The 14,859-nt window shown below is 28.0% G+C and overlaps 1 protein-coding gene across 1 annotated transcript in view; it reads right to left on the bottom strand.

The window, feature by feature from the left end:
- LOC126891334 (golgin subfamily A member 6-like protein 22) overlaps positions 1-8,269 on the bottom strand; it is a 13,577-nt gene extending 5,308 nt beyond the window's left edge. Inside the window, exon 1 of the mRNA XM_050660511.1 lies at positions 7,278-8,269. Coding sequence (XP_050516468.1) covers positions 7,278-8,269 — 992 coding nt within the window. The remainder of the gene's footprint in view (positions 1-7,277) is intronic.
- Positions 8,270-14,859: the final 6,590 nt, after the last annotated feature.

Genomic DNA, 14,859 nt, shown 5'->3' on the forward strand with positions numbered 1-14,859 from the left:
CCAAGTTTTATTACAATGTTGCCAGTAGTTTCAGCAAAATCGTAAAAAATGTGTAAAATTTTGTTTTCTTTAACGCCCTGTATCTTGAAAATCGATGGCGTTACAAAAAATTTTTATTAAGCAAACCCCAATTATTTTTAAGTTTTTACCTATTCTAGTGACAGTGTTACCTTTTTTGAAAAATATGTATAAAATTGTATCAAAAAACGAAAAAAAAAAAACGAAAAAACGCGGTTTTTTATTTTTAAAGGTACGTTTCACCAATTTTAAAAATCTGAAAAAATTCAGCGTGAAATATTGTGCAAAAATACACATTATAATTGATTTTCGTAAAAACGAGTGTCTTAGTTTTTTTTCAGAGTTATTTAAAAGTTTAAAATTGTTCTAAAAATTCTAATTTCCCGCCAAAAAATAAAAAAAAAATTTTTCATATAGATCTTTTTGAAACTTACAACTTTTTTAAATAAAGTTTTTGGCTAGCTCTTGATGCAGCTGAGATAAAAAATAAAAACATAAAATGCCTAATTAGGCTCTAGGGGGGTCACGTGACCACCTAGGGGGCTAAAAATTTCAGAAAGTGAGTTCCTCTATATGTGCTAAAAAGTGGCCTATATGGAATTTAAATCGAGCTGGGGGCACTTTTCACCATCTTACCCGGCTAGGCCCTTTGCTACACATATTTTAATGTTTTTCATAATTAATATTTTTAATTTTTTTTGTAAATGTAAGCTATTTAATTGCACATGATTAATTAAAAAATTAATATATTATATATATATATATATATATATATATATATATATATATATATATATATATATATATATATATATATATATATATATATATATTATTATATATTTTTAGTAATGATAATTTATTTATTTATTAATTATTTATTATTTATTCCACGTTGGTTGAGCCAATTATTATATATTTTTAATATTTATACAACAATGGGTAATTATATATTTTACTATTTAATTAAATATTTTATTTTTATAATATTTATTATTATTTATTATAATTAAACACTTTTTGTTATATCATTATTGAAATTTTTATTTATTGATTTGTATCGAATCTATTGGGCGCCATCTATTGAGAAATTATTGTACCTACCAGCTCAGTCAATGTCCGAATCCATATATTGCAGGAAACTCTTTTCTTTAGAGGTGTGGGTTGAAATTAATTCTATAAGAGGCATTAAGGACAAAACTGTAAAAATATGTAACCAAAAACAATTGAAGACCACACTATGATGAAAAAATTTCGTAAATAGATTTAAATGAAAGAAAAATACGCTTAATGCAACATCAATCTCGGTAAATACATAGAATAGTGTTAAATGTTTAATATTATAACATGTATATGATACATACTCTGGTTTATATATATTTTTAATTCGCCACATGAAAGGATATGAAAACAAAATGGAAGTTCAATGACTCCGAAAATTTGTGTGATTATGGAATATAAACCAATTTATGTAAGTAAGGAATATTTCTCTCTTAAATTTATTTTACCAAAGCGGTAAATGATACTAAACTTATTAAATTTTTATTTTTATTATGCATGCTTTTCTCTTTAAATTTTTGTTAATCATGATATCATGTTAAAGTTTTGTAATGTCACCTGATTATTGTCCATCGAAGATGTTCGAACTGTTTCAACACTCCCAGATGCTGCTATACATTGAAATTCCGGATCTCCCCAGGTCCATTCAGCTTACAATCTTATTTTTAGTAACTTTCTAAAATCAAATCTGCTTGGAAACACTTTCCATACGAAAAATAACTCTTAATGTTTGTTTTTCACTACTTTTTGATTACATTTTCCGAAAATTTATATTTTAAAATCCAAATCTTTTGGGAATAGCTTCACAAAGCGTCTGTTCCCTCTGAAAATCTCGAACCTTCTGCTGAATTCAATTTTTTAAGCTTGGCGTCGTTTTTACAGCCAATCATATTTAAATAAATTAATAATTCATGCTTTGGAAATTTAAATGAACCAATAAGATAATTTTACAAATTATGACATTTAGTCAAAATGGTATTTTTTATCTAAAATTTGGAAATATATGCCTAAATGGTGATTTTATTCTCTTATTTGAGTAAAATTGAATTAAAGAATTGAATTCATTGAACTTTATAGATTCTTTTCATATATTTTGCATATCTGAGGATACTCCCAATAAGTTTTTATAGCTACTTTAAGCGAACACTGTCCGTACACTTTCTATACCTTTCATCACTACCTCTACAAATTAAAGTCCAAATATTTTCACTATTAATACATATAAAGTACTGAAATAACTTTCATATTATTCAGAAATAAATTACCAATCGATAGTGCATTAGCCATATCTCAGAAAATCATTTTTCTTTGTTAAAATTGATATCGAATTCTGACATTTCCCAAACCTACAACTTTAATGAGCTATTTTCAACATTTTGGTCAAATTAACATTAATAAAATCTAAAATTGATCTAACTATTATTCTAAATTTTTAGATTGGAGCCTCTTCTAAGATACTTTCATAAATTTACAAACTTAACCAAATCATGGAGACCGTAGTACATCAATGAACATTTTCTCCAAATGATCTTTAGAAAAAATAAATTTTTATGATTATTCAACAGAAACAAAGTCATCATGGAACAAATTTGTAAGTTATTCTTTTGGTAAGACTAAATTTCAAACTATTGCATGTTTAGCAACAAATTCATACATTCTATGCCTTTTAAATAGCTTCCTTTATATAGTACGGTCTATTTCAAACTTTCTTGTTACTTAAACTGTATAACTCTAAATAAATTCATTCTATAACTATTAAATCAATTCAAATGCAACTTTAACTTCAATTCCCTTTAGTACTCTCATTCTATTCAACTCTCCAAACCAATCACGTCTCTCGAACAAAACCTATATCAAAATATTTACTTAACTGCTTTGGCAGTGCAAAATCATTAAATTATTTATTATTTAGCTTATTCTATCAATTTGGTATCTTAAAATCATGACAACTTGCCCTAAATGAAAAATTTACAATTTTTCTAAATCAAATTTAAATTTTTCATTTAAAATTTTTAAACTATTCACTAATCATATTTAAAAAAATTATACTACATCTTATTATCTGTAACTTATCTATGGTAATATTTATACAAATCATTTATATTAAAAATGCCCCTAGATCTCCCTTCATCTATATATTCTAATTCATATGAATTTTGTCCGTTATTATTCTTTACTCTATATGGACCTTCGAAAATTGGCATAAGCTTTGCACACATATTTTCCCTAATGTTAGATATTCTATGTGCCCTTAACAAAACTAGATCTCCTGCTTCAAAATTGACTTTTCTGCCCTTCATCTTCTTAACCATTCTATTCAAATATTTTTCTCCACTCCGTTGTATTTTCCTATTGACTTGTTCCATTATTTGCCTATATGTCAAGTCATTTTGTACTATCCATGGTCTGTCTGGTTGCTGTCCCGTCATTAAATAATATGGAGATTGTTCAGTGACTGTATTAGGTAGAAAATTCATATTATTTTCTATAATTGGTAAATGTTGTGCCCAATCTGTATGTTCTTGTACATAAATTCTTAAGAATTTTATAATCTCCTGTATATATCTCTCTGATGGATTTGATTGAGGATGTCTAATGCTTGTAAAATTAAGTTGGATGTTATTCCGTTGACAAAATTGTTTGAATCTTACACTTTGAAAATACGTATCATTGTCTGCTATTACTGTTCTGGGTTTACCTACATTATGAAAATAATCTGAAAATGCTGACTTTATTACCTCAACATTAGTCCTGTTGGTTGGATATAATTTTATGAATTTTGAAAAAAGATCAACTACAATAAAAACATGTTTCTCATCTGCTTCTGTTGGTATCAACTCTGTCAAAAAATCTATTGCAACAATTTCTAATGGTTCAGTAGCCAAAATGTTCTTAGGTGTGTTAAAATTAATGATATTTCGATGCTTATTTCTTTGACATATGTCACATTGCTTAGTAATATTTTTAATTATTATTTTGTCCTGTTTACTAATGTAATTCTCCCTAAACATCAACCAAATTTTCCTACTACCTGCATGTCCATTATTTACATGCAAATTTAATAAAATCTCCTGTGCCAGGTTTTGTGAAATGACATAACATTCCTGTTGTTTTATTTTCTTTATGTAAAAGTTATTTATGAACAATGTCCTTCTTTTGTCATGTTCTGTTAAAGTCAGTTGATCTTGTCTAATTGTCTCTATTGAAAATAATCCATCTATTTCATTCATCACATTAATTCCAATGTATATCCTGTTTCCATCCTCATGTCGAATTTCATTATCTCTTGACAATGCATCTGCGACTATATTCAATTTGCCTGAGATATACTTTATTTCAAAATCATACTCTTGAAGTAACAACGCCCCCCTATGTATGCGATTATTCATGACATTAATTAATGATAAATGATCTGTCTCTATAAAGAATTTACCACCTAATAAATAAAAACGTAACTTATTAACACAAAACACTATACTAGCAAATTCTAACTCTCCTACACTATAACCTTGTTCGTATGATCTAGTCAAACGAGATACAAAACTAATAGGTACTTCACATTCATTTTGATATTGTAATAATACTCCTGACAACTTATGCATAGATGCATCTGTTCGTAAAGTAAATGGCAAGCTGTAATCTGGATGGTATATCTTTAAATTTTGACAAAATTGATTTTTTATGTTATCAAATGCAAATTGTTGTTCCATACCCCAATACCATTTTACTCCTTTCTTGAGCAAATGATTTAAAGGTACTATCTTTTGGCTCAAATCAGGCACAAGCCTTTTAAAATAATTGATTAAACCAAGAAAACCACGCAAATTTTTAATATTTTTAGGGGTAGGATATTCTTTTATTCTATTCACTCTCTCCTCATCCATTGAAACTCCTAAATTATCTAATTTATACCCCAGAAAGGTAACACTGTCTTGGAAAAATTGACATTTCTTTATATTGATTTTAAGACCCGCTAAATCTAATTCTTTTAATAGTATCTCAATATGTTTTAGGTGTGAATGTTCGTCTTTTGACAGTATTAGAATATCATCAATGTAGTGAAGGATAAAATCATCATACTTATTTAAAATATTATGGAGAGCGCGAACTAAAGCACTACAGGAACTCTGCAAACCATAAGGCACAACACAAAATCTGTAAAGAACACCATCAACCATAAAAGCAGTATAATCTCTGGATTCATGGGCTAAAGGAATCAACCAAAAACTATGTCTCAAATCTACTTTGCTAAAATATTTTGCCCCCGTTATTCTCCCGAAAATAGTTTCTGTTGTAGCAGGTGCTTCGTATTGTGGTATGGTATGATTATTTAAATTTCTTGCATCAAGACAAAGTCTTAATTCTCCACTACTCTTTTTAACTACAACTATTGGATTTATTATTCTTGAATTACATTTTTCTATTATTCCATTTTCTAACATCTTTTCTACTTCTCTATTCACCTCACTTCGGTATCTATATGGTATCGGATATGTTTTTGGTCTAAAATCTTGAATGTTTCTAACTTCTATGTTGTGAACATAATCTTTAGCGAATCTGTTTTCCTCATTTATGAGTCCATCATACTTTAATAATATTTTCTTCACTTCTCCTATCCACTCTTTCTTACATATTAATTCCTCCTCCATTATATTCATACTACCTTTACATACATCACCTTCAATATCTTCATATAATACATTATTAATATACATCAATTCCTTGTCCTCTTCTGGACATAATTCATTAAATATTTCATTATCTTCCATATACATTCTCCTCATATTCATTAACTCCTTGCCCTTTTCTGGACATAATTCTTCCTCAAATTTCACACACTCCTCCTTTACTTGTACCAATCCTTTCTCATAATTGATCACCATACCCATTTTATCTAGCATATCCGATCCAATCATAATATCATATTTCATCTTATCAATTACAATCAGTTGTATTATATAAGCTTCTTTAATTAATTTAATATTACTAACAATACTTTTATTAACATGAGTAATCACTTTATTATTTGCACCTACTAAACTTAACTTAGGAATCTTAAAACATGAATCTTCTAAATTTAACCTTTTTATAACTTCTTGACTGATTAAGGAAATCTCTGATCCTGTATCCAATAAAACTTTAAAATATATACCACAAAATTGAATTCTAATAAAAATTAATCCCCTGAATTTTTTAGATACTACATGAGCTCCCATGTCCAAAAATTCCCTATGATGTTCATACAGTTTGGTTGCAATATTGCCTAGCAGGTGCGATCTACAAAACCCGGTTCAAATGTTTCCATCTGTTTGGATGACATTGATGGTTGATCTGAATCATTACCATCCATCACTACATTATTGACTTCAAACCTTGCCCTCCTATCATTATTACCACGACTATTTGGAGGTTGATCAGAACTCGAGTTGTCGTAATCTTGTCTTAATTTGTTATTACCATTGTTATTGGAATTATTATAATTGTTATTTTGGTTATTTTGATTATTAAAAGAATTGTTATCTGTGTTATTGTTATTATTAAATCTATTATAGTTGTTATTTCTATTATTATTATAACCTCTATTATTGTTATTATTATAGTACCCTCTATTGTTATTAGAACTATAATTTCTATTGTTGTTATAATTTCCCCTATTATTATATTGACTATTAAAACCCCCACGTTCATTATTATTATTATTATTTGATCTATTGTTATTTTGACTTCTCTGGTTATTATTATTAAAATTACTATCATTAAAGTTTTGTGAATTATTGTAATTATTATTTCTTTGCCTGTAGTTTTGTAAAGCTCTTTCTTTTTCTATTAAAAAATTACAAAGCATGTTAAAGTCTGTAAAATTAAAATTTAGTCTACTATTTTCTATTTGATCTTCAAAATGACCTATTATATGGCTAATCAATTCTTTCTCTGTCAATTTGCCATCTAAATATTGGGCAGCACTAAATAATCTCATAGCATATAAATGCATACTTGTTCGCGAGTTAGAGTTATATTTTCCTCCGAACAATTCAGATCTTACTACTTGTTGTCGAGATAGTCCCCAGAAAAATTCTAAAAATTTTGTTTTAAATTGCTCAAAATTTTCTAATTCATTTTCCACATTAGTATACCAAATTAATGCTTCTCCTCTTAATTGGTTTCTTATAACTTCCCTAAATTCATCAAATTCATTATACTGCAAATATTTGGTCATGAGAATCTTTATGAATGGTACTGGATGTTGTGATTTATAATCCCCATTGAAATATATCCTGTTATCTGAGGTTTCAATTGTGTATATTATTGTTCCTTTTGTTGTATTTCTTATTTTCTTCTCCATTTTTTCTATTTCTTGTTTCACTTCTTTTACTTCAATCTTCCATTTATTTTCCAATTGATCCTCCTTTTCTTTAGATGTTTTCTGTTCTTTCTTTATTTCACTTATATTTTCATCTACCATCATAAATCTCTTATTCGTCCATTCTGCTTCCTTTTCTATTTCTTCTTCTACCATATTTATTCTTTCTTTATGCTGTTGTATTTGAACTACTATTTCTTGATTTTCAGAAGTTAATTTTGTTTCTAATGTTTCATGTTTATTCATCATTTCTTCATATAACATTTTTACTTCTCCAATACTCTTGTTTATTCTTTGTTCAATTTGATCCTCTAATCTCTTGGAGGTCTGTTCAAGTTTTTTCTGCAACCTCTGACCATTTTCTTCTGCTTTTCTATTATTCTCTTCTAATTTTTGTTCTACTTTTTGACTCTTTTCTTCTAATTTCTCTTCCATCTTCTCTAATGTTATTTCTAATTTTTCCCCCAGTCTTTGTTCTAATGATTGATTATTTTCTTCTGTTTTTTGACTATTTTCTTCTAATTTGTCTTCCATCTTCTCTAATGTTATTTCTAATTTTTCCCCCAGTCTTTGTTCTAATGATTGATTATTTTCTTCTAATTTTTGTTCTAATGATTTACTATTTCCTTCTGCTTTTTGACTAGTCTCATCTAGTTTTATTCTCATTTTCTTGTTGTTTTCATCCAAGTGAATTAATTTTGTTTCTATTTTATTATTATTTTCTTCCATTTTTGTTAGTATTAATTCCATAAATTTTTCAAGGTCAGATTTCTCTTCCTTCTGTTCCTCTCCCTGTGTCGTCTTCGAAACAGATCTACGTCCATCCGCCATTTTGTATTTTTTTTTATATCAAACTCTAACTTTTATTTATCTTACAATTTTGCCCTATATATTTATTCGTGTCCCACGTTGGGCGCCAATTATTATATATTTTTAGTAATGATAATTTATTTATTTATTAATTATTTATTATTTATTCCACGTTGGTTGAGCCAATTATTATATATTTTTAATATTTATACAACAATGGGTAATTATATATTTTACTATTTAATTAAATATTTTATTTTTATAATATTTATTATTATTTATTATAATTAAACACTTTTTGTTATATCATTATTGAAATTTTTATTTATTGATTTGTATCGAATCTATTGGGCGCCATCTATTGAGAAATTATTGTACCTACCAGCTCAGTCAATGTCCGAATCCATATATTGCAGGAAACTCTTTTCTTTAGAGGTGTGGGTTGAAATTAATTCTATAAGAGGCATTAAGGACAAAACTGTAAAAATATGTAACCAAAAACAATTGAAGACCACACTATGATGAAAAAATTTCGTAAATATATTTAAATGAAAGAAAAATACGCTTAATGCAACATCAATCTCGGTAAATACATAGAATAGTGTTAAATGTTTAATATTATAACATGTATATGATACATACTCTGGTTTATATATATTTTTAATTCGCCACATGAAAGGATATGAAAACAAAATGGAAGTTCAATGACTCCGAAAATTTGTGTGATTATGGAATATAAACCAATTTATGTAAGTAAGGAATATTTCTCTCTTAAATTTATTTTACCAAAGCGGTAAATGATACTAAACTTATTAAATTTTTATTTTTATTATGCATGCTTTTCTCTTTAAATTTTTGTTAATCATGATATCATGTTAAAGTTTTGTAATGTCACCTGATTATTGTCCATCGAAGATGTTCGAACTGTTTCAACACTCCCAGATGCTGCTATACATTGAAATTCCGGATCTCCCCAGGTCCATTCAGCTTACAATCTTATTTTTAGTAACTTTCTAAAATCAAATCTGCTTGGAAACACTTTCCATACGAAAAATAACTCTTAATGTTTGTTTTTCACTACTTTTTGATTACATTTTCCGAAAATTTATATTTTAAAATCCAAATCTTTTGGGAATAGCTTCACAAAGCGTCTGTTCCCTCTGAAAATCTCGAACCTTCTGCTGAATTCAATTTTTTAAGCTTGGCGTCGTTTTTACAGCCAATCATATTTAAATAAATTAATAATTCATGCTTTGGAAATTTAAATGAACCAATAAGATAATTTTACAAATTATGACATTTAGTCAAAATGGTATTTTTTATCTAAAATTTGGAAATATATGCCTAAATGGTGATTTTATTCTCTTATTTGAGTAAAATTGAATTAAAGAATTGAATTCATTGAACTTTATAGATTCTTTTCATATATTTTGCATATCTGAGGATACTCCCAATAAGTTTTTATAGCTACTTTAAGCGAACACTGTCCGTACACTTTCTATACCTTTCATCACTACCTCTACAAATTAAAGTCCAAATATTTTCACTATTAATACACATAAAGTACTGAAATAACTTTCATATTATTCAGAAATAAATTACCAATCGATAGTGCATTAGCCATATCTCAGAAAATCATTTTTCTTTGTTAAAATTGATATCGAATTCTGACATTTCCCAAACCTACAACTTTAATGAGCTATTTTCAACATTTTGGTCAAATTAACATTAATAAAATCTAAAATTGATCTAACTATTATTCTAAATTTTTAGATTGGAGCCTCTTCTAAGATACTTTCATAAATTTACAAACTTAACCAAATCATGGAGACCGTAGTACATCAATGAACATTTTCTCCAAATGATCTTTAGAAAAAATAAATTTTTATGATTATTCAACAGAAAAAAAGTCATCATGGAACAAATTTGTAAGTTATTCTTTTGGTAAGACTAAATTTCAAACTATTGCATGTTTAGCAACAAATTCATACATTCTATGCCTTTTAAATAGCTTCCTTTATATAGTACGGTCTATTTCAAACTTTCTTGTTACTTAAACTGTATAACTCTAAATAAATTCATTCTATAACTATTAAATCAATTCAAATGCAACTTTAACTTCAATTCCCTTTAGTACTCTCATTCTATTCAACTCTCCAAACCAATCACGTCTCTCGAACAAAACCTATATCAAAATATTTACTTAACTGCTTTGGCAGTGCAAAATCATTAAATTATTTATTATTTAGCTTATTCTATCAATTTGGTATCTTAAAATCATGACAATATATATATATATATATATATATATATATATATATATATATATATATATATATATTATACAGTACAATTTTCAAAGGAGGAAGACCTAACCCTTCGGTCCAAACGTAACTTTCGGGTATTGGAGCTGCTGATATATACCGCTGCGCGCAATCACAATATACCGTTTTGTTTACCTGCCTTAATCCTTCCGTTGCGCGCAATCACAACAACCCTCTTAAAGGTAAATTTCAGTACCCCAGGAGGTATTTGACCGCTGCGCGCAATCACAACCCACCCATATGACCGGTACTATTAATCGTCCCACCTTGACTTTACAGTACAGGTTCTTATGACCAACAGTGATGCCAAATTTTATCAGAAACAGGTTTTAAGCAAACATACTTTTTTCTATAAGATAACTATTAATAACTTAGGAATTAATATTATTGACATTTTGTGGCTGTCAGGGGTTCTTAAACATTTTTTTTTGAAAAATACCTTTATGTGAATAATATAAAAATAATTCTGTATAAAACATTTATATAATAATGTATTTTTCTACAACCGTGTTAAAAGTGCAATTTTAGCACTCCATACGAGCGTTAAAAATGCTACTTTAAGGCACTAGTGCTTTAAAAAAAATTTAAGGCACTGCAGTTCGTATTGACCGTATAAGCAATTTTGATGTAATGTCAAAAAAATATAAAAATGGAATGTCAGTCAAGTTCAAGTAAAAGTTTTTGTAGCTATTGTCCTGTAATTACGTTTATAGAAAAAATATTGTATGATATGCGTGTTAAAAAGTACATTTTTAAGGCACTCATGTGAATTGCAGAAAACGCTATCGCTCATTCTGCAAACTTTCACATGCGTGCATTAAAAGTGTACTTTTAACACTTATATCATAAATAACTATTAAGCGCATAAATATGTTAAACCTTAATAAATACGTAGGTACCTACAGAAAAAATTAAAATACATTTAAACTATATATTTTGGCTTCTTTCTATAATCCCGTCTTCCTCACTTTCACTGCCACTGTCGTAGGGTGTAAACATATTAAAATGACATTAATTTCATCTTGGAAATCAGTCATTAAGAAGAAAAGGAACATTTTGACGCCTGTCAACAATTTCAATGTATTTTAAATGTAATAATTTTTTTCGAATCCTGAGAAAACTAATAAATATTTTTGAAAAATTTAAACGCAGAATGAAAGACTACTTTATTACCGAGGACCGAAAGTCCCTTAGAATAAATAAAAAGTTTCTTTTGAATGAGATAATTGAAATTAAAAATCACACTAAATTTTCTCTTAGTTTTTCACCCCTGTAACTTATTAAAATAAACATTATAGAAATTTTCAGGGACTTTCGGCCCTCGATACTAACGTAATCTTTCATTCTGCGTTTAAATTTTTTAAAAATACTTATTAGTTTTCTCAGGATTCGAAAAAAATGAATCCCATTTAAATAGCATTGAAGCCGAAAGTTCGTACCCATCCCCTTAAGAATAACAATAAACTGCAATTAGAATCCAAATTTTCCAAATAAGCAATGAGTTTTACTCAATACAATGTTATCAGTAATAATTTTAAGCTTATTTAATATTATTTGTTATAATTTAATTTAGGTGAGCTCACCATCAACAATAATTATACTTTATTTATTCTCAACTGTAGGACCTGGTAGGACAATATTAAACTTTACTAAAACTTGAAAGACAATCTATTTTATATTTTTCATGACATTACTTAAGAACTATATATACTGTCAATACATAAATTAACAACCATAGAACAACATCCATTTTTAATGTTGAATATTCTAACATTCTAAACCATTAACATTAACTAAAAAAAGTTATTACGCATATCGATTATAAAATTGCTGACTACTTTTCGAAAATGACTATCACTGACAAAAAACAATGAAAAATATTGTTTTAGTTGACTATAACGGGCTAGTTTTAGTTTAACATTTTTAGGGACCTACATTTTTAATTTTGGTAATGTCCGATTGAAAATTCTTTTGAAGAAAATCGGCATCGCCGCGCTAAAAACTACCATAAGGATTGTATTGCCGTATGTTCGTGTACTGTAAAGTCAAGGTGGGACAGACTATAGAAATTCGCCATTAATGAAATCGATTCATCTCTGGAATATAAATAAACGTACCAGTTTTCGTTTTTCTAAATAGTTTTTTAAATTTTTTTTTTAATTTCCAAAAAACGAAAAATTTTCAAATCGATTTTTCTAGAAAACGGTGTATTCTATCACTTGGATCTAGGGATCCCACCTTAAATTTTTACCTTTACCATGAGAGCTGCGCGATGCTCCATTACGCATATTATGATTTTAAAATTTTGGCATTTTTGTTCCGGTTCATCCTAACCTAACCTATATCTTATGTCAACTTGACAACTTCATAAATATAATATTACCTCCTACATAAATATAATATTTATTGTTGATCTATTTGATTTATTTGTTGACTTGATTTGTTGATATTGTTGATTTATTTGTTGTGGATTAAGGTCTGCTGCTAAATTATTGAAATGGCTCAATTGAAATGGCTCAATTGAAATGGCTCAGTGCAGTGAGTGCAAGAAAAACTTTTCCAATGATTATAATTTGAGAGCTCATGTAAAAAGAAAATATGCAGGTGAATGATTGATTAAATATTTATGTATTGATAATTTTGATAGGCCTATACTTACCACTCTCTTATCTATGGACCTATATTTGTTTTTAGATAAATTAGACATTATATGTCCAAGAAAAAGAAATCCCTCTGGGTCAGGTGTTAATGAATGCAAAGAGTGTGACATAAATTTTACCCGACTTGATAATTTGAGATCCCACATTAAACATAAACAATCGGGTGAGTTTGTTTTTATTATGTTTAATGTTAACTAATTACACTAGTTCTTAATAAAATGTTGTTCATTTGTTCGTGATTAGTGTTATGTACTAAGTTAGTTGTTCATTTGTTCGTGATTAGTGTTATGTATTAAGTTAATGTGTACTTACTAACTACTGTGTTTTCTTAAAAGTTATTCCTGAGATTAAGACTTTGTATATTTTATAAAAAATAAATAGTTTCTTGTGAACAAAATAAAATGGTGTCCTAATTTTCAGATAAATCCGAAGAATTACTGGCAAGGCAAAACAATGGACAATATTTGTGTGATAAATGTGGCAGTCAGTTTCCTTTGTTAGCACTTTTAAAAAAGCATGCAGAATGCCACAGGGATAAAAAAATAATACAAATCAAGTGCAATATTTGTAATTATTTGGGAAGTGGTAGGGATATTTTAATTGTACACTACAATAATACCCATGGTCTTAAGATTGAACATGAAACTTACAAATTTGAATCATTGGAGACTTTTCAGGTTAGTTATTACCAATCATTGTGCTTTTAAAATTAACTGCAGGAATTTATATTTTATTTTTAGACATGGAAATTGGAGATAGAAAAAAATACTTTTTCAATGTTTGTAAATAAAAGAAATACAAAAATAAATGAAACTACTACAAAACTTGAGTACTATTGTCACCGATCAGGGTATTATAAAGCTAGAGGACAAAACATTCGTCATTTAAAGAGACAAGGGACAAATAAGATTAATGGGTATTGTCCCGCTAACCTTAAAGTTACCATAAAAAATGGAAAATATTCTGTTAATTACTGTGGAACGCATGTGGGACATAAACAAGTAGGGGACTTAGGGCACCTTTTTCTAACAAAAGAAGAACGACAACAAATTGCAGCAAAAATAGCTTCAAAAGTGCCAATGCAAGTTATTTTAAATGACATTAGAGATTCAGTCTCCCAATGCCAACTCCAAAGAATGCACCCTCTAACGAAAAAAGATCTTTTTAACATTGAAAGGTCATATAATCTCAATGCGTCTTTGGTAAGGCATGAAAATGATGCCGTTAGTGTGGAAGCATGGGTTAACGAGTTACGTTTAAATAACTGTGTTTCGTTTTATAAACGGCAAGATAGTATGACAAAAAGGAAGAATGTATTTAATTTATTTAATTTAAAATGCATTTTACTGTTGCCTGAAAACAGAAAAAAATGTTTATATCATAAATAAACATTGATTTTCGCTTAACTTAAATGTTCAAACTTCCAAGAGGCAGGGAAGACATGACTCGAGTTCTCTGAAAAGACCATTTTTATTTAATGTGGTTAAGATAAACATCTGAATAGAGGAAAATTACCATTTCCAAAAAAATGTATTTTTAAGGAATTATTTCATGATGAATTCTGAAGGGAACTTTTTTGTCGGGGCTATTTTGTTGGCAGGCTATTATTCCGCGGCTCTTTTGTCTG

This window comes from Diabrotica virgifera, chromosome 9 (genome assembly GCF_917563875.1).
Source record: "Diabrotica virgifera virgifera chromosome 9, PGI_DIABVI_V3a".
NCBI classification, from domain to species: Eukaryota; Metazoa; Arthropoda; class Insecta; order Coleoptera; family Chrysomelidae; genus Diabrotica; species Diabrotica virgifera.